The following is a 23081-nucleotide window of genomic DNA, read 5'->3' as shown; positions in this document are numbered from 1 at the left end:
TTGCTTGATTGGGCATATATTGACGATTAAAATTAATTGCTTGATTGGGCATACATTGACGATTAAAATTAATTGCTTGATTGGGCATACATAAACAATTAAAAATAGTTGGCTTTAAGTTAATTGATTGGGCATACACAAAACATTATGTTATTTTGGATATATTTTCACAATCTAATCTAGTTGCTTAATCAGGCACACAACTACAGTTTTCATTAGTTGCATTAGGCATACACACACACGCACCTACTTTTTAAAATGAATTACTTGAGCGAACACATTAATTTCTGACCTTTTCTCCGAGTGGCCGATGTGTCCCACGTGGTTCATACTAGCGTTGTTACCCATCAACACCATTGCACAATCTTCCACGAACTTGATTGCCAGGGTCGGAGAGTCCAGATATTTCGAATATGTTTCGACAGTCTCCAACAGACAGTGCAAGGCGGAGCTGAAGGCGGACCTCCCCGTTATCTTACTGGCGGCGAATTTAGGGTGTCGCTTTTCAAACTTCACTTCATCGAAGCAAGGGTCGGCGCCTTGCTTGAGAAGAATTCGCAGTGCCTAGAGGAGGAAAGAAAAGAAAAATACTGAGTAAAATTATAAAGCTACAAATAGACATTCTAATAAACAATCATTCTCACAAACAGTCATACTTAGGTTTACAAACAATGATTTTCACAACAGTCATTATTACAAAGTACATATAGTTCTCACAAACAGATGTTCTCAACTTTTAGTGAGACTGTGACCCCCATTACCTTTCGTAACCCCCCCCCTTTCTTTTCTGGTGACCCTTTACCAAGACACTGTAAAATAATTAATGAATATAATTTTATTAATAATCAATATGCACAAATGTCAACGTAATCTTGCATTATCATTTGTGTTTTTATTTGTGTTCTTATCTGTGTTTTTATGCGTGTTCTTATCTGAGTTTTTATTTGTGTTCTTATCTGTGTTTTTATTTGTGTTCTTATCGGTGTTTTTATTTGTGTTCTTATCTGTGTTTTTATGCGTGTTCTTATCTGAGTTTTTATTTGTGTTCTTATCTGTGTTTTTATTTGTGTTCTTATCGGTGTTTTTATTTGTGTTCTTATCTGTGTTTTTATGCGTGTTCTTATCTGAGTTTTTATTTGTGTTCTTATCTGTGTTTTTATTTGTGTTCTTATCTGTGTTTTTATTTGTGTTCTTATCGGTGTTTTTATTTGTGTTCTTGTCAATGTTTATATTTGTGTTCTTATCTGTGTTTTTATTTGTGTTCTTATCTGTGTTTTTATTTGTGTTCTTATCTGTGTTTTTATTTGTGTTCTTATCTGTGGTTTTTTTTTTTTGTGTTCTTATCTGTGGTTTTATTTGTGTTCTTATCTGTGTTTTTATTTGTGTTCTTGTCTATGTTTTTATTTGCATTCTTACTTTATTCTTACTTTTATTTTTGTGTGTGTTAATATTTGTGTTCTTTTAAAATTATTATATTATTATTATATTATGAATTTTATTTGATGATGAAATGTTTCTTATACAATAGTCAAACACAAAGATCGTCTGGACAAATAAAGAGCAGCCAATTCCGGGTTGGACACTGGTGCAGCTGTCTGCTTGGAATCTCAGTTAAGAAAAGACTGAACACGTTGTTACTGTAGACTGGGTGTCGCCCAACAAGCTGGACAGTATTAACTTCATCCACTGAAAAGAACAAACTACAATCTTTCAACTAAGAACAGGACACACACATCTGTTAAATTACCATCTGAACAAAATAAATTCCACACAGCTCCCCCTTTGCAGACACTGCGCCCACCCTTATGAAACTGTAAACCATATCCTCTTTGAATGCCCCTTCCTAATCCACATTAGGCAGACCCTGCTACCACTACAGCCCAACATAACCAACACCCTGTACGGCAGTGCTGAACAACTGAAGAAAACTGCACACTATTTTTCCTTAGCACAGTCTGCAAAAAAAATGACTAGAAGAAAAAAAAAAGAAGTAGAAGATTCTCTTTTTAGAGGGGCCACGGAGCGTTGGCCTTACATTTGTACAGACCTAACAGTGTAATGCTAGCTCAAGACATTTTACGTGTTAATATTAAAGCCAATCAAATATCTCCGTTTATCTTGCTTTTTGGTGAGCTTCCATCCTTTATCCAGTCTAAACCATGAGCTTACTACCCAAGGCTCAATCTATTTCTTAAAGTCATGTAGAATTCGCCTTACTTTGAATATACGGCTCGGATTTCCATCAAAGTTTTCAACTAAAATGAATGAAAGTTGTGCTTGTTGTGTACATTTGGTGTAAGTCCAGGATACCATCCTAACTACATGTTAGAGACACGTGACGTAAACCACACAGCATTGCGTTTAGCCGGTTAAAGGTATCAATGCAATATCAAATGGACATTCTTTGTTTTGAAGTTTTTGATGCAATATCAAATTTTAATTCTATGTTTTGTTTTGAAGTTATCAATGCAATATCAAATGTATATTCTTTGTTTTGTTTTGAAGTTATCGATGCAATATCAAATTTACATTTGTTGTTTTCTTTTCAATTTTTCAGACATTCCTTAAGGGTGGAATATTATTACACCCTTGCCCGAATCTCCTGTGGGACGGCAAGGAATAGGTTCGGCGGGGCTCGAACCCGGAGATATCGAGAAGATAGTCCAAAGCGCAAACCTCAAGACCAGGTAGCCATCCATGCTTTGACAAAAGGAATACCACACATTTGTGGGTGGGATCAACAGCACCAGGCCCCTTTGTATCAGTATATCAGTCAACTGGTATAACTGTGCTTAAAATCTCTTGTAAAATGGGTTCTATTTTTATAAAGTTTAAATCAACTCACTCTGTCTGGTAAAAGGTTTGTACACGTTATTTCTCCCACACCCAATCTCGGATCAACTTGTAATTTTGCACAATTAATTCTGTTACAAAATAAGAATGAAAGAAAAAATTAACCAATACTATTTACTATTGGTAATTAATCATTTCGTTTGTATCGAACAAGGGAAAGAAATCGTACTTGAAAGATGTGATGGTATAAGTTGAATAAAGTCTCCTTATAAAGGCTTGAGCCCCGGGTTCAAGTCGTACAACTTTTTTTTTATGCATTTAAAAAGCGACCACGGTAATATTTATCAGATACTATATACTATCTTCTTTCTCCTTCTGGTCCAGACAAGTCATTCCCTTGTTTCTCCTTCTGGTCCAGACAAGTCACTCCCTTCTTTCTCCTTCTGGTCCAGACAAGTCACTACCTTCTTTCTCCTTCTGGTCCAGACAAGTCACTCCCTTCTTTCTCCTTCTGGTCCAGACAAGTCACTCCCATCTTTCTCCTTCTGGTCCAGACAAGTCACTACCTTCTTTCTCCTTCTGGTCCAGACAAGTCACTACCTTCTTTCCCCTTCTGGTCTAGACAAGTCACTACCTTCTTTCTCCTTCTGGTCCAGACAAGTCACTCCCTTCTTTCTCCTTCTGGTCCAGACAAGTCACTACCTTCTTTCTCCTTCTGGTCCAGACAAGTCACTACCTTCTTTCTCCTTCTGGTCCAGACAAGTCACTCCCTTCTTTCTCCTTCTGGTCCAGACAAGTCACTCCCTTCTTTCTCCTTCTGGTCCAGACAAGTCACTCCCTTCTTTCCCCTTCTGGTCCAGACAAGTCACTACCTTCTTTCTCCTTCTGGTCCAGACAAGTCACTCCCTTCTTTCTCCTTCTGGTCCAGACAAGTCACTACCTTCTTTCTCCTTCTGGTCCAGACAAGTCACTACCTTCTTTCTCCTTCTGGTCCAGACAAGTCACTACCTTCTTTCCCCTTCTGGTCTAGACAAGTCACTCCCTTCTTTCTCCTTCTGGTCCAGACAAGTCACTACCTTCTTTCCCCTTCTGGTCCAGACAAGTCACTACCTTCTTTCTCCTTCTGGTCCAGACAAGTCACTCCCTTCTTTCTCCTTCTGGTCCAGACAAGTCACTACCTTCTTTCTCCTTCTGGTCCAGACAAGTCACTCCCTTCTTTCTCCTTCTGGTCCAGACAAGTCACTACCTTCTTTCCCCTTCTGGTCTAGACAAGTCACTACCTTCTTTCTCCTTCTGGTCTAGACAAGTCACTCCCTTCTTTCTCCTTCTGGTCTAGACAAGTCACTACCTTCTTTCTCCTTCTGGTCTAGACAAGTCACTACCTTCTTTCTCCTTCTGGTCTAGACAAGTCACTCCCTTCTTTCTCCTTCTGGTCTAGACAAGTCACTACCTTCTTTCCCCTTCTGGTCTAGACAAGTCACTCCCTTCTTTCTCCTTCTGGTCCAGACAAGTCACTACCTTCTTTCCCCTTCTGGTCTAGACAAGTCACTACCTTCTTTCTCCTTCTGGTCCAGACAAGCCACTACCTTCTTTCTCCTTCTGGTCCAGACAAGTCACTCCCTTCTTTCTCCTTCTGGTCCAGACAAGTCACTACCTTCTTTCCCCTTCTGGTCTAGACAAGTCACTACCTTCTTTCTCCTTCTTTTCCAGACAAGTCACTACCTTCTTTCCCCTTCTGGTCTAGACAAGTCACTCCCTTCTTTCCCCTTCTGGTCCAGACAAGTCACTCCCTTCTTTCTCCTTCTGGTCCAGACAAGTCACTCCCTTCTTTCTCCTTCTGGTCTAGACAAGTCACTCCCTTCTTTCCCCTTCTGGTCTAGACAAGTCACTCCCTTCTTTCTCCTTCTGGTCCAGACAAGTCACTCCCTTCTTTCCCCTTCTGGTCTAGACAAGTCACTCCCTTCTTTCTCCTTCTGGTCCAGACAAGTCACTACCTTCTTTCTCCTTCTGGTCCAGACAAGTCAGTACCTTCTTTCCCCTTCTGGTCCAGACAAGTCACTACCTTCTTTCTCCTTCTGGTCCAGACAAGTCACTCCCTTCTTTCTCCTTCTGGTCCAGACAAGTCACTACCTTCTTTCCCCTTCTGGTCCAGACAAGTCACTCCCTTCTTTCTCCTTCTGGTCCAGACAAGTCACTACCTTCTTTCCCCTTCTGGTCTAGACAAGTCACTCCCTTCTTTCCCCTTCTGGTCCAGACAAGTCACTCCCTTCTTTCTCCTTCTGGTCCAGACAAGTCACTCCCTTCTTTCTCCTTCTGGTCCAGACAAGTCACTACCTTCTTTCTCCTTCTGGTCCAGACAAGTCACTACCTTCTTTCCCCTTCTGGTCTAGACAAGTCACTCCCTTCTTTCCCCTTCTGGTCCAGACAAGTCACTCCCTTCTTTCTCCTTCTGGTCCAGACAAGTCACTCCCTTCTTTCTCCTTCTGGTCTAGACAAGTCACTACCTTCTTTCCCCTTCTGGTCTAGACAAGTCACTACCTTCTTTCTCCTTCTGGTCTAGACAAGTCACTACCTTCTTTCTCCTTCTGGTCTAGACAAGTCACTACCTTCTTTCCCCTTCTGGTCCAGACAAGTCACTCCCTTCTTTCTCCTTCTGGTCCAGACAAGTCACTCCCTTCTTTCTCCTTCTGGTCCAGACAAGTCACTACCTTCTTTCCCCTTCTGGTCCAGACAAGTCACTCCCTTCTTTCTCCTTCTGGTCCAGACAAGTCACTCCCTTCTTTCTCCTTCTGGTCCAGACAAGTCACTACCTTCTTTCTCCTTCTTTTCCAGACAAGTCACTCCCTTCTTTCTCCTTCTGGTCCAGACAAGTCACTCCCTTCTTTCCCCTTCTTTTCCAGACAAGTCACTCCCTTCTTTCTCCTTCTGGTCCAGACAAGTCACTCCCTTCTTTCTCCTTCTGGTCCAGACAAGTCACTACCTTCTTTCCCCTTCTGGTCCAGACAAGTCACTACCTTCTTTCCACTTCTGGTCTAGACAAGTCACTCCCTTCTTTCTCCTTCTGGTCTAGACAAGTCACTCCCTTCTTTCCCCTTCTGGTCTAGACAAGTCACTACCTTCTTTCCACTTCTGGTCTAGACAAGTCACTCCCTTCTTTCTCCTTCTGGTCTAGACAAGTCACTCCCTTCTTTCCCCTTCTGGTCCAGACAAGTCACTACCTTCTTTCTCCTTCTGGTCTAGACAAGTCACTACCTTCTTTCCCCTTCTGGTCCAGACAAGTCACTACCTTCTTTCTCCTTCTGGTCCAGACAAGTCACTCCCTTCTTTCCCCTTCTGGTCTAGACAAGTCACTACCTTCTTTCCCCTTCTGGTCCAGACAAGTCACTACCTTCTTTCCACTTCTGGTCTAGACAAGTCACTCCCTTCTTTCTCCTTCTGGTCTAGACAAGTCACTACCTTCTTTCCCCTTCTGGTCCAGACAAGTCACTACCTTCTTTCTCCTTCTGGTCCAGACAAGTCACTACCTTCTTTCCCCTTCTGGTCTAGACAAGTCACTACCTTCTTTCTCCTTCTGGTCTAGACAAGTCACTACCTTCTTTCCCCTTCTGGTCCAGACAAGTCACTACCTTCTTTCTCCTTCTGGTCCAGACAAGTCACTCCCTTCTTTCCCCTTCTGGTCTAGACAAGTCACTACCTTCTTTCCCCTTCTGGTCCAGACAAGTCACTACCTTCTTTCCACTTCTGGTCTAGACAAGTCACTCCCTTCTTTCTCCTTCTGGTCCAGACAAGTCACTCCCTTCTTTCCCCTTCTGGTCTAGACAAGTCACTACCTTCTTTCTCCTTCTGGTCCAGACAAGTCACTCCCTTCTTTCTCCTTCTGGTCCAGACAATTCACTACCTTCTTTCTCCTTCTGGTCCAGATAAGTCACTACCTTCTTTCTCCTTCTGGTCCAGACAAGTCACTACCTTCTTTCTCCTTCTGGTCCAGACAAGTCACTACCTTCTTTCTCCTTCTGGTCCAGACAAGTCACTCCCTTCTTTCTCCTTCTGGTCCAGACAAGTCACTCCCTTCTTTCTCCTTCTGGTCCAGACAAGTCACTCCCTTCTTTCTCCTTCTGGTCCAGACAAGTCACTCCCTTCTTTCTCCTTCTGGTCCAGACAAGTCACTCCCTTCTTTCTCCTTCTGGTCAAGACAAGTCACTCCCTTCTTTCTCCTTCTGGTCCAGACAAGTCACTCCCTTCTTTCTCCTTCTGGTCCAGACAAGTCACTACCTTCTTTCTCCTTCTGGTCCAGACAAGTCACTACCTTCTTTCTCCTTCTGGTCCAGACAAGTCACTACCTTCTTTCTCCTTCTGGTCCAGACAAGTCACTACCTTCTTTCTCCTTCTGGTCTAGACAAGTCACTACCTTCTTTCTCCTTCTGGTCCAGACAAGTCACTCCCTTCTTTCTCCTTCTGGTCCAGACAAGTCACTACCTTCTTTCTCCTTCTGGTCCAGACAAGTCACTCCCTTCTTTCCCCTTCTTTTCCAGACAAGTCACTCCCTTCTTTCTCCTTCTGGTCCAGACAAGTCACTACCTTCTTTCTCCTTCTGGTCCAGACAAGTCACTCCCTTCTTTCTCCTTCTGGTCTAGACAAGTCACTCCCTTCTTTCTCCTTCTGGTCTAGACAAGTCACTACCTTCTTTCTCCTTCTGGTCCAGACAAGTCACTCCCTTCTTTCCCCTTCTGGTCTAGACAAGTCACTCCCTTCTTTCTCCTTCTGGTCCAGACAAGTCACTCCCTTCTTTCCCCTTCTTTTCCAGACAAGTCACTCCCTTCTTTCTCCTTCTGGTCCAGACAAGTCACTCCCTTCTTTCTCCTTCTGGTCCAGACAAGTCACTCCCTTCTTTCTCCTTCTGGTCCAGACAAGTCACTACCTTCTTTCTCCTTCTGGTCCAGACAAGTCACTCCCTTCTTTCCCCTTCTTTTCCAGACAAGTCACTCCCTTCTTTCTCCTTCTTGTCTAGACAAGTCACTCCCTTTTTTCTCCTTCTGGTCCAGACAAGTCACTCCCTTCTTTCTCCTTCTGGTCCAGACAAGTCACTCCCTTCTTTCTCCTTCTGGTCCAGACAAGTCACTCCCTTCTTTCTCCTTCTTGTCCAGACAAGTCACTCCCTTCTTTCCCCTTCTGGTCCAGACAAGTCACTCCCTTCTTTCTCCTTCTGGTCCAGACAAGTCACTCCCTTCTTTCCCCTTCTGGTCTAGACAAGTCACTCCCTTCTTTCTCCTTCTGGTCCAGACAAGTCACTCCCTTCTTTCCCCTTCTTTTCCAGACAAGTCACTCCCTTCTTTCTCCTTCTGGTCCAGACAAGTCACTCCCTTCTTTCTCCTTCTGGTCCAGACAAGTCACTCCCTTCTTTCTCCTTCTGGTCCAGACAAGTCACTACCTTCTTTCTCCTTCTTTTCCAGACAAGTCACTCCCTTCTTTCTCCTTCTGGTCCAGACAAGTCACTCCCTTCTTTCCCCTTCTGGTCCAGACAAGTCACTCCCTTCTTTCTCCTTCTTTTCCAGACAAGTCACTCCCTTCTTTCCCCTTCTGGTCCAGACAAGTCACTACCTTCTTTCTCCTTCTTTTCCAGACAAGTCACTCCCTTCTTTCCCCTTCTGGTCTAGACAAGTCACTCCCTTCTTTCTCCTTCTGGTCTAGACAAGTCACTCCCTTCTTTCTCCTTCTGGTCCAGACAAGTCACTCCCTTCTTTCTCCTTCTTTTCCAGACAAGTCACTCCCTTCTTTCCCCTTCTGGTCTAGACAAGTCACTCCCTTCTTTCTCCTTCTGGTCTAGACAAGTCACTCCCTTCTTTCCCCTTCTGGTCCAGACAAGTCACTCCCTTCTTTCTCCTTCTGGTCCAGACAAGTCACTCCCTTCTTTCCCCTTCTTTTCCAGACAAGTCACTCCCTTCTTTCTCCTTCTGGTCCAGACAAGTCACTACCTTCTTTCTCCTTCTGGTCCAGACAAGTCACTACCTTCTTTCTCCTTCTGGTCCAGACAAGTCACTACCTTCTTTCCCCTTCTGGTCCAGACAAGTCACTACCTTCTTTCCACTTCTGGTCTAGACAAGTCACTCCCTTCTTTCTCCTTCTGGTCTAGACAAGTCACTCCCTTCTTTCCCCTTCTGGTCTAGACAAGTCACTACCTTCTTTCCACTTCTGGTCTAGACAAGTCACTCCCTTCTTTCTCCTTCTGGTCTAGACAAGTCACTCCCTTCTTTCCCCTTCTGGTCCAGACAAGTCACTACCTTCTTTCTCCTTCTGGTCTAGACAAGTCACTACCTTCTTTCCCCTTCTGGTCCAGACAAGTCACTACCTTCTTTCTCCTTCTGGTCCAGACAAGTCACTCCCTTCTTTCCCCTTCTGGTCTAGACAAGTCACTACCTTCTTTCCCCTTCTGGTCCAGACAAGTCACTACCTTCTTTCCACTTCTGGTCTAGACAAGTCACTCCCTTCTTTCTCCTTCTGGTCTAGACAAGTCACTACCTTCTTTCCCCTTCTGGTCCAGACAAGTCACTACCTTCTTTCTCCTTCTGGTCCAGACAAGTCACTACCTTCTTTCTCCTTCTGGTCCAGACAAGTCACTACCTTCTTTCTCCTTCTGGTCCAGACAAGTCACTACCTTCTTTCTCCTTCTGGTCCAGACAAGTCACTACCTTCTTTCTCCTTCTGGTCCAGACAAGTCACTACCTTCTTTCTCCTTCTGGTCTAGACAAGTCACTACCTTCTTTCTCCTTCTTTTCCAGACAAGTCACTCCCTTCTTTCCACTTCTGGTCCAGACAAGTCACTCCCTTCTTTCTCCTTCTGGTCCAGACAAGTCACTCCCTTCTTTCCCCTTCTGGTCCAGACAAGTCACTCCCTTCTTTCCCCTTCTGGTCCAGACAAGTCACTCCCTTCTTTCTCCTTCTGGTCCAGACAAGTCACTCCCTTCTTTCCCCTTCTGGTCCAGACAAGTCACTACCTTCTTTCTCCTTCTGGTCCAGACAAGTCACTACCTTCTTTCTCCTTCTGGTCCAGACAAGTCACTACCTTCTTTCTCCTTCTGGTCCAGACAAGTCACTACCTTCTTTCTCCTTCTGGTCCAGACAAGTCACTCCCTTCTTTCCCCTTCTTTTCCAGACAAGCCACTCCCTTCTTTCTCCTTCTGGTCTAGACAAGTCACTACCTTCTTTCTCCTTCTTTTCCAGACAAGTCACTCCCTTCTTTCCCCTTCTGGTCTAGACAAGTCACTCCCTTCTTTCTCCTTCTTTTCCAGACAAGTCACTCCCTTCTTTCTCCTTCTGGTCTAGACAAGTCACTACCTTCTTTCTCCTTCTGGTCCAGACAAGTCACTACCTTCTTTCCCCTTCTGGTCCAGACAAGTCACTACCTTCTTTCCCCTTCTTTTCCAGACAAGTCACTCCCTTCTTTCTCCTTCTGGTCCAGACAAGTCACTACCTTCTTTCCCCTTCTGGTCCAGACAAGTCACTACCTTCTTTCTCCTTCTGGTCCAGACAAGTCACTACCTTCTTTCTCCTTCTGGTCTAGACAAGTCACTACCTTCTTTCCACTTCTGGTCCAGACAAGTCACTCCCTTCTTTCTCCTTCTGGTCCAGACAAGTCACTACCTTCTTTCCCCTTCTGGTCCAGACAAGTCACTACCTTCTTTCTCCTTCTGGTCCAGACAAGTCACTCCCTTCTTTCTCCTTCTGGTCCAGACAAGTCACTCCCTTCTTTCCCCTTCTTTTCCAGACAAGTCACTACCTTCTTTCTCCTTCTGGTCCAGACAAGTCACTACCTTCTTTCCCCTTCTGGTCCAGACAAGTCACTACCTTCTTTCTCCTTCTGGTCCAGACAAGTCACTACCTTCTTTCTCCTTCTGGTCCAGACAAGTCACTCCCTTCTTTCCCCTTCTGGTCCAGACAAGTCACTCCCTTCTTTCTCCTTCTGGTCCAAACAAGTCACTACCTTCTTTCCCCTTCTTTTCCAGACAAGTCACTCCCTTCTTTCCCCTTCTTTTCCAGACAAGCCACTACCTTCTTTCTCCTTCTGGTCCAGACAAGTCACTACCTTCTTTCCCCTTCTGGTCCAGACAAGCCACTACCTTCTTTCTCCTTCTGGTCCAGACAAGTCACTCCCTTCTTTCTCCTTCTGGTCCAGATAAGTCACTACCTTCTTTCTCCTTCTGGTCCAGACAAGCCACTACCTTCTTTCTCATTCTGGTCCAGACAAGTCACTACCTTCTTTCTCCTTCTTTTCCAGACAAGTCACTCCCTTCTTTCCCCTTCTGGTCCAGACAAGTCACTACCTTCTTTCTCCTTCTGGTCCAGACAAGTCACTACCTTCTTTCCCCTTCTGGTCCAGACAAGTCACTCCCTTCTTTCTCCTTCTTTTCCAGACAAGTCACTCCCTTCTTTCTCCTTCTGGTCCAGACAAGTCACTACCTTCTTTCTCCTTCTGGTCCAGACAAGTCACTACCTTCTTTCTCCTTCTGGTCCAGACAAGTCACTACCTTCTTTCCCCTTCTGGTCCAGACAAGTCACTACCTTCTTTCTCCTTCTTTTCCAGACAAGTCACTACCTTCTTTCCCCTTCTGGTCCAGACAAGTCACTACCTTCTTTCTCCTTCTGGTCCAGACAAGTCACTACCTTCTTTCCCCTTCTGGTCCAGACAAGTCACTCCCTTCTTTCTCCTTCTTTTCCAGACAAGTCACTCCCTTCTTTCTCCTTCTGGTCCAGACAAGTCACTCCCTTCTTTCTCCTTCTTTTCCAGACAAGTCACTCCCTTCTTTCTCCTTCTTTTCCAGACAAGTCACTCCCTTCTTTCTCCTTCTTTTCCAGACAAGTCACTCCCTTCTTTCCCATTCTTTTCCAGACAAGTCACTACCTTCTTTCTCCTTCTGGTCCAGACAAGTCACTACCTTCTTTCTCCTTCTGGTCCAGACAAGTCACTCCCTTCTTTCCCCTTCTGGTCCAGACAAGTCACTCCCTTCTTTCTCCTTCTGGTCCAGACAAGTCACTCCCTTCTTTCTCCTTCTGGTCCAGACAAGTCACTCCCTTCTTTCCCCTTCTGGTCCAGACAAGTCACTCCCTTCTTTCCCATTCTTTTCCAGACAAGTCACTCCCTTCTTTCCCCTTCTGGTCCAGACAAGTCACTACCTTCTTTCTCCTTTTGGTCCAGACAAGTCACTACCTTCTTTCCCCTTCTGGTCCAGACAAGCCACTACCTTCTTTCCCCTTCTGGTCTAGACAAGTCACTACCTTCTTTTCCCTTCTGGTCCAAACAAGTCACTACCTTCTTTCCCCTTCTGGTCCAAACAAGTCACTACCTTCTTTCCCCTTCTGGTCCAAACAAGTCACTACCTTCTTTCCCCTTCTGGTCCAAACAAGTCACTCCCTTCTTTCTCCTTCTGGTCCAAACAAGTCACTACCTTCTTTCCCCTTCTGGTCCAAACAAGTCACTCCCTTCTTTCTCCTTCTGGTCCAAACAAGTCACTACCTTCTTTCTCTTTCTGGTCCAGACAAGTCACTACCTTCTTTCTCCTTCTGGTCCAAACAAGTCACTACCTTCTTTCTCCTTCTGGTCCAGACAAGTCACTACCTTCTTTCTCCTTCTGGTCCAGACAAGTCAGTACCTTCTTTCCCCTTCTGGTCCAGACAAGTCACTACCTTCTTTCTCCTTCTGGTCCAGACAAGTCACTACCTTCTTTCTCCTTCTTGTCCAGACAAGTCACTCCCTTCTTTCTCCTTCTGGTCCAGACAAGTCACTACCTTCTTTCCCCTTCTGGTCCAGACAAGTCACTACCTTCTTTCTCCTTCTGGTCCAGACAAGTCACTACCTTCTTTCTCCTTCTGGTCCAGACAAGTCACTCCCTTCTTTCTCCTTCTGGTCCAGACAAGTCACTACCTTCTTTCTCCTTCTGGTCCAGACAAGTCACTACCTTCTTTCTCCTTCTGGTCCAGACAAGTCACTCCCTTCTTTCTCCTTCTGGTCCAGACAAGTCACTACCTTCTTTCTCCTTCTGGTCCAGACAAGTCACTACCTTCTTTCTCCTTCTGGTCCAGACAAGTCACTACCTTCTTTCTCCTTCTGGTCCAGACAAGTCACTACCTTCTTTCTCCTTCTGGTCCAGACAAGTCACTCCCTTCTTTCTCCTTCTGGTCCAGACAAGTCACTCCCTTCTTTCTCCTTCTGGTCCAGACAAGGGGATTGAGGTTAAGACACCACTCTTCAATACAAAAAAAAAATAATAAAGAAAACTATAGCCACCAAATTGCAAAAGTGTTTTATTAGTTTAAAGCCCCCTAATAATAAAAAACAAAAGCAAAGCTCAAATTACTAAATTTCATTAGAGAACAAAAGGGATATTGTGGTTAACACCTCTTTTTCAATACTATTTAATTAATATGTACTTATTGTGTACTTACTGTGTACTGACTGTGTACTTATTGTGTACTTACTATGTACTTACTTTGATGTAATACTGAGTGTTGGAGTAGTCATGAAAACAGAAAGCGTGGGTGAGGAGACTGTACATGGGGTAAGTCCGACATGGCACTTTAGCACCCACTTTGTGGCCGTGTTTGACTAGAACCTCTGTGGTCTGGGCAAGCTTTGGATAACTTGAGGCTCCCTGTACCGAGGTGTAGGTGTACAGGACGTGGTAAAAGTTCATTCCCTTGAACATCTGCTTCGTGTCACGCTTCTGCTGGAGGAGAAGGTCCAGGCACTCGGGGCGCGCATAGTGGAGGCATACCTGCACGGCGCCCTCCCACTCTTCTCTGCTGGGCGCCTGTTCGTGAATAAGCAGCGCCAAGGAGAGGGGGCTGTCAGCAATGCAAGCCAAGGTGTAGTCACTTTTGTCCAGGAGGGTATCCTCTGAATGCTTTTTCAGAACGCATTGGTTGAGAATGACTTTAACACATTGCAAGTGACCGGCACGCGAAGCAATGTCCAGAGGAGACGTGGCCTGATTGGATAAGTTTTTTAGCAATTCCGAAAGACTTTCGGTCTTGTAAAAGTTACCTGTCGAGTTATTGGGCAAAGAAGATGACGATGATGTTGATGATGATGAAGAACTGGTTGAACCAGCTCCAGACAGTCTCGTTGAATTCAGCACTGTGGATGTATTCATTTTGTTATTCTTAGCTAAAGAATCGATTACGGATTGTGGAAGTCGGATGGAAACTTTAGATGGATAATAATCGTCTGGGCGATGCTGCAGCAAGACCTGAAGCAAAGCTCTCTCTCCCAGCAGGGCCGCCAGGTGGCTGTACGGGTTCACTTCTGGTATGTGAGGCCGCACGAAAAAGTTGTGCTGTAACAGGAAGGCGACCAGCTCGGAGTTGTTGCCGAGGATTACGTGATGCATAAGGTCAAGGCCGTCTTCGTCGCGCCAAGCCATGACATCACTGAGAGGAATGTGCTCGATGAGGCCACGCAATTTTCGAGATGTTTCTCCTTTTTTGGCAAACTGGATGAATGTGAGGATATCACTGGTGTGAGGATTCATCTTGAAGTCTGTTTAATGTCTGTTTTATGTCTTTTTAATGTCTGTTTCTGTTTTACATCTTGTAGACAGATTCTGAAAATAAAAAAAAAACATATTCACAGATTCTGCGTATTCCATTTTTTTAAAATTAAAATCCATTGAATTATTTCCTCGTAGCCAAATGCTTAAAAAAAGAAATTTAAAATAAAAAAAAAGCGTATTTTGAATCAATCCGCTCTAATACATCTAGACTAACAATAACTAATGTGTGATTGGGGAACAAAAACATTGTTTTTGTTTAGCAAAACTTTCAGGCGTATAGCATGTTCATCATGGGCGTAGCCAGGATTTAGTTTCTGTTTTTTTTCTCCCCCCCCCGCCCCCACCCCCCGCGAAAAAAAATGTAATAGTATGTATGTGTGTGTGTGTACATGATCTTTATTACATTCTGACCCTTCATTCTTTCGGAAGACGTTTATTATGCCCTAGAATGTTTCTTCCTGGAGTTAGTGGAAAACTTGTAGACTCCCCGCCATTGCCAGCAAAGGTTTTGGGGAGCGCTTGGACCTCCTCCAGCGCGGGGCGAAGCCCCGCCGCCAAGCACTATTTCTGGTATTGAAAGCCAACAAAATGAATATTCGGAAGTTACTACAGTAAATTTTCCTGCCATTAAAAAGTTTTATTTCAAAAACCTAAAATGCATTCTTACTGCCTTACTGGCGCTAAGTTGTACTAGGATGTCATCGCAACCCTTAGTATGCGTAATTCATTTTGTCGGAAAACATGTCCCGCAAACCTCATGCGAGGCTTTGTCACAACCTTACTAAGGTGTCGACTCCCAATTCGGCATAGGATTTCCTTGATTTAGACCCGATCTCTATAACTGACTCCTAAAATCTGTCTTAGCCATCTTTGTTGAGCCACATTTCAATTTCGCAGATGACTATTCACTGCACTTTATTAACGGAGCCCGCCACTGGTACAAATGTGTAACCTCTCTTGACTACTCTCTTGGAATAAGGTGACTGTAGTTTGCTTTAGAATTTATATCGAAAAGGGAAGTTTTATCGTCAAAATCATCTGTTGTGGATTTTAAACTAAAAAATCTCAGGAGTTTGTTTTTTTTAAATTCGAAACCCCATTTAGCTAGGGTCATAGAATTTGGTAACTGTAGTTTAATTGCTTTAGAATAATATTGAAGATGGAGGTTTTCCCACCTCAAAACTCTCTGTAGGGGGATTTTAAACTCAAAACCATTTTAAGAAAAGCCATCTGTTGGAGAGGGGTTTAAACTCAAAACCCTCAATTGGCTTGGCTACGCTCAAATAATTTGAGTGTATAATTTGCTTTTTTTTTATACTAAAGAGGTATTTTTTTAGCATCAAACCCCGCTGAAAGGGGGTTTAAACTCAAAACTCCTTTTGGCAACTCTCATAGCATTTTGAGTGCGTAATTTGCTTTTTTTTATATTGAAGAGTTATTTTTTTAGCTTCAAACTCCACTGGAGGGGAGTTTAAACTCAAAACCCATTTGACTACACTCATAGAATTTTAAGTGTATAATTTGCTTTCTGTTTAATATTAAAGAGGTATTTTTTTACCTTCATACCCCGCTGAAGGGGGGTTTAAATTCAAAACTGAGTCAAAATCCATTTAGCTACGCTCATAACATTTTAAGTGCATAATTTACTTTTTTTTTCATATTGAATAAGTATTTTTAACTTCAAACCATGCTGTATGGGGGTTTAAACTAAAAACTGAGTCGAAACCCATTTACCTACGCTCATAACATTTTGAGTGCGTAATTTGCTTTTTTTTTAAAATATTTTTTAATGTATTTTTTAGCTTCAAACCCTAATGACGAGGGGAGGGGGCGGTGAATTCGAAACCCTTTGGCTACGCTCATAGAATTTTGAGTGTGTAATTTGCTTTTTTAAATATTGAATAGGGGGTTATAAAATCAAAGTCTTCCTTAACTGTGCTCTTTCAATTTGGGGATTGTCGTTAGCTTTTTTTTTTTTTTTGTAAGAGAGGGATTTAACAGCAAAAACCCCTGGTAAGGGGGTTTTAAACTCAAAACCCGCTGGTAGGGAGTTTAAACTCAAAACCCCCTGATAGGGGATTTTAAACACAAAACCCCCTGGTAGGGGGTTTTAAACTCAAAACCCCTTGATAGGGGTTTTAAACTCAAAACCCCCAGGTAGGGGTTTTAAACTCAAAACCCCCTGATACGGGTTTTAAACTCAAACCCCTCTGGTAGGGGGTTTTAAACTCAAAACCCCTTGGCTGCGCTGGGGCAAGTGTTGGTATAGTATTAAAATGTCACCCAAAATAAACAAAAGCAAAGCAAAAAATCAATTACTGAATTCCGATCCACCCCCCCCCCCCCGCAGGGGGGATTTCAGTTGGGGGGGGGGGGGTTGAACCCCAACCCCCCCCCCCCCTGGCTACGCCGATGATGTTCATTGTTTCACGGTCAAATCACTTATGTGGATCAGTTGGGGTGGGAGAGGTGGTATCTGGGAGAAGGATTCAGTTCGCTGTTTTCAAAAGCTTTTTTTTTTGTTAAAAAAAAAAGTTGCTCTGGTATAAATTAGAACCCGAGGTCTAGAGCTTCAATGATGGAAGGCCGACATGTTTTGCTACTGAGCTATTCAAGTACTTATGAAAATGTTTTATAGTTTTAAAATTTCAAAATTAATTCAAAACGACTAATTGATTCATTAATGAATAATTGTGCAAAGATTCAACCTGATTCAAGAATGGGAAGTGGGAGATGTGTACAAGAATGGGAAGTGGGAGATGTGTACAAGAATGGGAAGTGGGAGATGTGTACAAGAATGGGAAGTGGGAAATGTGTACAAGTTTTCGCTTAGCATGACAAACTGACGGGGTGAGTTAAAATAGAATTTAAAAAAAAAGATAATAGGAGAAATGTAATTTACTCTCTCAAAGCTAGGAACAGCAATCAGTAAATACAATTTCCTGATGTTCGGGCATTCATATGATATTGTCATAAATCTAAGGAAGCCAACTCAGGAGGACAGGTGTTTATGAACAGGGCATCACAAAGACACAATGACAAGGTGTGCATTAAGTCCAGCTTCTTCTCAAGCTCCTTGACTTAAGGGGGAACTCCATTGTCTCTGTACTATGTCAGCATTCACCTCAGCAGTGCACGAGCTACACAGCAACTTCGGCACTAACTTGGATGGCAGTGTTATGGATGGCAGTGTTATGGATGGCAGTGTTATGGATGGCAGTGTTATGGATGGCAGTGTTATGGATGGCAGTGTTATGGATGGCAGTGTTATGGATGGCAGTGTTATGGATGGCAGTGTTATGGATGGCAGTGTTATGGATGGCAGTGTTATGGATGGCAGTGTTATGGATGGCAGTGTTATGGATGACAGTGTTATGGATGGCAGTGTTATGGATGGCAGTGTTATGGATGGCAGTGTTATGGATGGCAGTGTTATGGATGGCAGTGTTATGGATGGCAGTGTTATGGATGGCAGTGTTATGGATTACAGTGTTATGGATGACAGTGTTATGGATGGCAGTGTTATGGATGGCAGTGTTATGGATGGCAGTGTTATAGATGGCAGTGTTATGGATGGCAGTGTTATGGATGGCAGTGTTATGGATGGCAGTGTTATGGATGGCAGTGTTATGGATGACAGTGTTATGGATGACAGTGTTATGGATGGCAGTGTTATGGATGGCAGTGTTATGGATGACAGTGTTATGGATGACAGTGTTATGGATGGCAGTGTTATGGATGGCAGTGTTATGGATGGCAGTGTTATGGATGGCAGTGTTATGGATTACAGTGTTATGGATGACAGTGTTATGGATGGCAGTGTTATGGATGGCAGTGTTATGGATGGCAGTGTTATGGATGGCAGTGTTATGGATTACAGTGTTATGGATGACAGTGTTATGGATGGCAGTGTTATGGATGACAGTGTTATGGATGGCAGTGTTATGGATGGCAGTGTTATGGATGGCAGTGTTATGGATGGCAGTGTTATGGATGACAGTGTTATAACATTAGGTTCAAAGGTAGATTGGCTAAAGACATATCCCGGACGTCTAAATATCGAAAAATCTATAGCTCCATGTAAGGATAATGAAGTGCTCTAGTTCATTTCTATACAAATCTTCACTGCCACATACATCTAATGTTCTAGTTTACTTCCTTACAAATCTAATGTTCTAGTTTACTTCCATACAAATCTAATGTTCTAGTTTACTTCCATACAAATCTAATAATCTAATTCACTTCTTTACAAATCTAATGTTCTAATTCACTTCTTTACAAATCTAATGTTCTAATTCACTTCTTTACAAATGTAATGTTCTAATTCACTTCCTTACAAATCTAATGTTCTAATTCACTTCTTTACAAATCTAATGTTCTAATTCACTTCCTTACAAATCTAATGTTCTAATTCACTTCTTTACAAATCAAATGTTCTAATTCACTTCTTTACAAATCTAATGTTCTAATTCACTTCCTTACAAATCTAATGTTCTAATTCACTTCCTTACAAATCTAATGTTCTAATTCACTTCTTTACAAATCTAATGTTCTAATTCACTTCTTTACAAATCTAATGTTCTAATTCACTTCCTTACAAATCTAATGTTCTAGTTTACTTCCATACAAATCTAATGTTCTAATTCACTTCCTTACAAATCTAATGTTCTAATTCACTTCTTTACAAATCTAATGTTCTAATTCACTTCTTTACAAATCTAATGTTCTAATTCACTTCTTTACAAATCTAATGTTCTAATTCACTTCTTTACAAATCTAATGTTCTAATTCACTTCCTTACAAATCTAATGTTCTAATTCACTTCTTTACAAATCTAATGTTCTAATTCACTTCTTTACAAATCTAATGTTCTAATTCACTTCCTTACAAATCTAATGTTCTAGTTTACTTCCATACAAATCTAATCTTCTAATTCACTTCCTTACAAATCTAATGTTCTTGTTCACTGTCACAGAATTCTAGATCTATTGTTTTATTCTTAGTTATTATTTAATATTCAAAGCTTGATTAGTAATCTATAACTCCTTAGATTTTGGAGCTATTCATAGAGTATGCTATGTATATGTACTGTACACAGGTACGTTCGTGCTTTCGGATCTCCGCCCACCTGTCAACTTTACAAGCTAATCCCATAATTACTTTCGTTCATACCAGTCACTAAAGCATTTTTTTTTTAATTTCTCTCGTCCCGAATAGTGAAGTGAAAGGAAAAGAGACAAAAGTGACATTCTACTGCCAACTCTGCACTACATTAAACCCACAATCATTGACACTCCGTTTGTCTTCGAGGGGTCTAAAAATATGCCACTTTTAGCGTTCTTTAGTGGTGAACAAAAGCGTCATAACAAGTCAGCAAAACCTTTGAAAATTAACACACAAAAAGATTTGCAACTCGTTAGTTATATCAAAACGCAAGCACAGGATGGATTGAAATAGACAAAATCAGAAATATTTTTTTTCATTGACATATAGGCCAGTAGCATTCAGTCTACCCCAATAAACATCAATAGGTCATGACCAAAGAAACTATACGGACAACAACAACAACAACAAAACTTATTAATAATTAGAGTGTGTATGTGTTTCGTGTGTGAATGTTGTTCGTATTTGCATCTATATTGTTATTGTTACAGTAGTTACGCTGTGGTGGTCAATTGTAGTCAAAACGAATTTCCATTTGACTGGACCAATACAAAATTATCTATTATGGACCAATAAAACATTATCTTATCTTCTCCTAATAATAATAAATAAAAAGCTATCATTAAACCCCCAGATTGATAAGATTTAAACTCAAACAAGGCACTAGGGTTTATTTGTTAAACGTATACAAACCTAGAATGCAATTTAACTTCAGTGAGTTTCACTTAATGTATCCTCTGTATTAGAACTGAGAAAACATAGAGCAACTTGAATAAACCAAGGAAAGTTGGGTTGTTTTTTTTTTTGAGGCTGCAGTATTAATAAGAGTAAAACTATAAACAGTCTAAGACAGGAGATTTCAAACTAAAGGGGTAATAATACTTATAAAATGATACTAGTCCTGCCTTTTTTTTTACTCACACCTACAGTATATTAAAATACTTGTAAGACATAAGAAGTAAATCACATTTTATTCCATATTCTATGGCGAACTTAGATTTGACTGTAATCATTTTTTCTTGCCGAATAACTCTCGAACATCTAGCGAATCGATTAAATCGGCCAGAAAACGAGTAGGCCTACTATAAAAAAAAATACAAACTAACTCATAATGTATATGTTCCAACTTCCTCAGTCTAGGACGAGAGTGTCAGGGATTTAAAAAACAACAATATTGGTTTACTTCATCTATATCTTTAATTAACATAACGCCTTAATTAAGACTAGAATATTTCAAGAGAATGTTACAATTTTATTTGGAACATCTTTAGATTATAACCTATTAGAGCACCCCCCCCCCCAACTTGAGGTTCTAATTAATTGTTACAAGAAAACAATTAACAATCTACTGATGAACTTTCATGGCTCTTACAGTTCATCGGCTTATTTCAATTTTAGAATCGCTCCTTTAGCTTCTTCTGTCGACATATTCATCGATTGCCCAATACAAACACTTATCTTGTTCTTATGATTATAGGAACTAGTCGCTCATAGAAATTCAATTTTCCTATAAGGCGAGAGTGGTCGTGTGTATAGAAATCGATTACTTAAATTGTATTGCATTAGTGAATACCATTCAACTCTAATTCTTCGATCTCAGCGTTAAGCTAAGCACCATGCGGCTGCTTGGTTCTATTGTGTTTTGGACCATGGCGCTGAAGAGTCCAAACAATGTACAAATCCGTACTTGTATAATTTAATTAGGAAATAGAATATAGCAGATTGAAAAAGAAAGCACGGGTTGTGAAGTGTTTGTTAACTTCAGACTTCATTGAATCTTGAATGTATCGCTTGGTGAAGTGTCGTTTGCTGCATGCACTGAACTATATCATATATGGGTTTGGCTTTCATCGCTCATTGAGTAGAATTGATAAGGAAAATAACAAGCTAGTCATAAATGAAATTACAAAATGGAGGAACTTTTGCTTTAGCTAGTCAAAGTAGAGAACAGGAAAAAAAGGGGAAAAAAAATACTAATTTGAATGCCTAGTAATTGTAAAACTTCCACAAGCAATAGTATGTTACATGTGGTAACAAACATTCGTGAGAGTAGACTCACCATTAACGTCATAATAGAACTTAGTATAGTTTTGTTCAGCAACACATTACATCACTATTTACAGTCTTTTAATAGTCACTATAGTCTTATAATAGTCATTATGCCAACAGTTCACCACTCTATCAATTTCTGATCACCACTTCATCGCACCGCTAATCTATCACCTCTTCATCACAGCATTATTGAATCATCACGTTACTAATCAATCACCAATTCATAACATCAATAATCAATCACTACTTCATCGCATCACTATATCAATCATCAATTCATCACATCATTAATCTATTATCATTTCATCACATCACTATTAAATCCCCAAATCATCACATTACTAATCAATCACCACTTCATCACATCACTAATCAATCACCACTTCATCACATCACTAATCAATCACCACTTCATCACATCACTAATCAATCATCACTTCATCACGTCACTAATCAATCATCACTGCATCACTTCAATAATCAATCATCACTTCATCACTTCACTAATCAATCACCACTTCATCACATCACTAATCAATCACCACTTCATCACATCACTAATCAATCATCAATTCATCACATCAATAATCAATCATCACTTCATCACTTCACTAATCAATTGCCACTTCGTCACAGCACTAATCAATAGCCATTTCATCAAATCACCTTACGACGCACCGATTCCACACTTCTGACCACTACTGAAGCACTCCTCCTGAGCCAGAAGCTTTTGATTTTTATCTTTCTCAAACCACACGTATACATCTTGACTTGTCTACCACTACACTCATACCAATAAAAGACTGCTCTACCACTACACTCATACCAATAAAAGACTGCTCTACCACTACACTCATACCAATAAAAGACTGCTCTACCACTACACTCATACCAATAAAAGACTTGTCTACCACTACACTCATACCAATAAAAGACTTGTCTACCACTACACTCATACCAATAAAAGACTGCTCTACCACTACACTCATACCAATAAAAGACTTGTCTACCACTACACTCATACCAATAAAAGACTGCTCTACCACTACACTCATACCAATAAAAGACTGCTCTACCACTACACTCATACCAATAAAAGACTTGTCTACCACTACACTCATACCAATAAAAGACTTGTCTACCACTACACTCATACCAATAAAAGACTGCTCTACCACTACACTCATACCAATAAAAGACTTGTCTACCACTACACTCATACCAATAAAAGACTTGTCTACCACTACACTCATACCAATAAAAGACTGCTCTACCACTACACTCATACCAATAAAAGACTTGTCTACCACTACACTCATACCAATAAAAGACTTGTCTACCACTACACTCATACCAATAAAAGACTTGTCTACCACTACACTCATACCAATAAAAGACTGCTCTACCACTACACTCATACCAATAAAAGACTTGTCTACCACTACACTCATACCAATAAAAGACTTGTCTACCACTACACTCATACCAATAAAAGACTTGTCTACCACTACACTCATACCAATAAAAGAC

The 23081-nt window shown here is 41.5% G+C and overlaps 1 protein-coding gene across 1 annotated transcript in view; it reads right to left on the bottom strand.

Annotated features, from left to right (window-relative positions):
* Positions 1-23081, bottom strand: part of LOC106051888 (uncharacterized) — a 49788-nt gene that overhangs the window by 5537 nt on the left and 21170 nt on the right. Inside the window, exons 2-3 of the mRNA XM_056007171.1 lie at positions 13275-14387; positions 293-564 (exon numbers count right to left, since the gene is read on the bottom strand). Of these exons, the coding sequence (XP_055863146.1) occupies positions 293-564; positions 13275-14315 (1313 nt within the window). The 5' untranslated portion in view covers positions 14316-14387. The remainder of the gene's footprint in view (positions 1-292; positions 565-13274; positions 14388-23081) is intronic.

The sequence above is a fragment of the Biomphalaria glabrata genome, chromosome 12 (genome assembly GCF_947242115.1).
Source record: "Biomphalaria glabrata chromosome 12, xgBioGlab47.1, whole genome shotgun sequence".
NCBI lineage: Eukaryota > Metazoa > Mollusca > Gastropoda > Planorbidae > Biomphalaria > Biomphalaria glabrata.
This window is presented reverse-complemented; position numbering and strand designations above follow the sequence as displayed.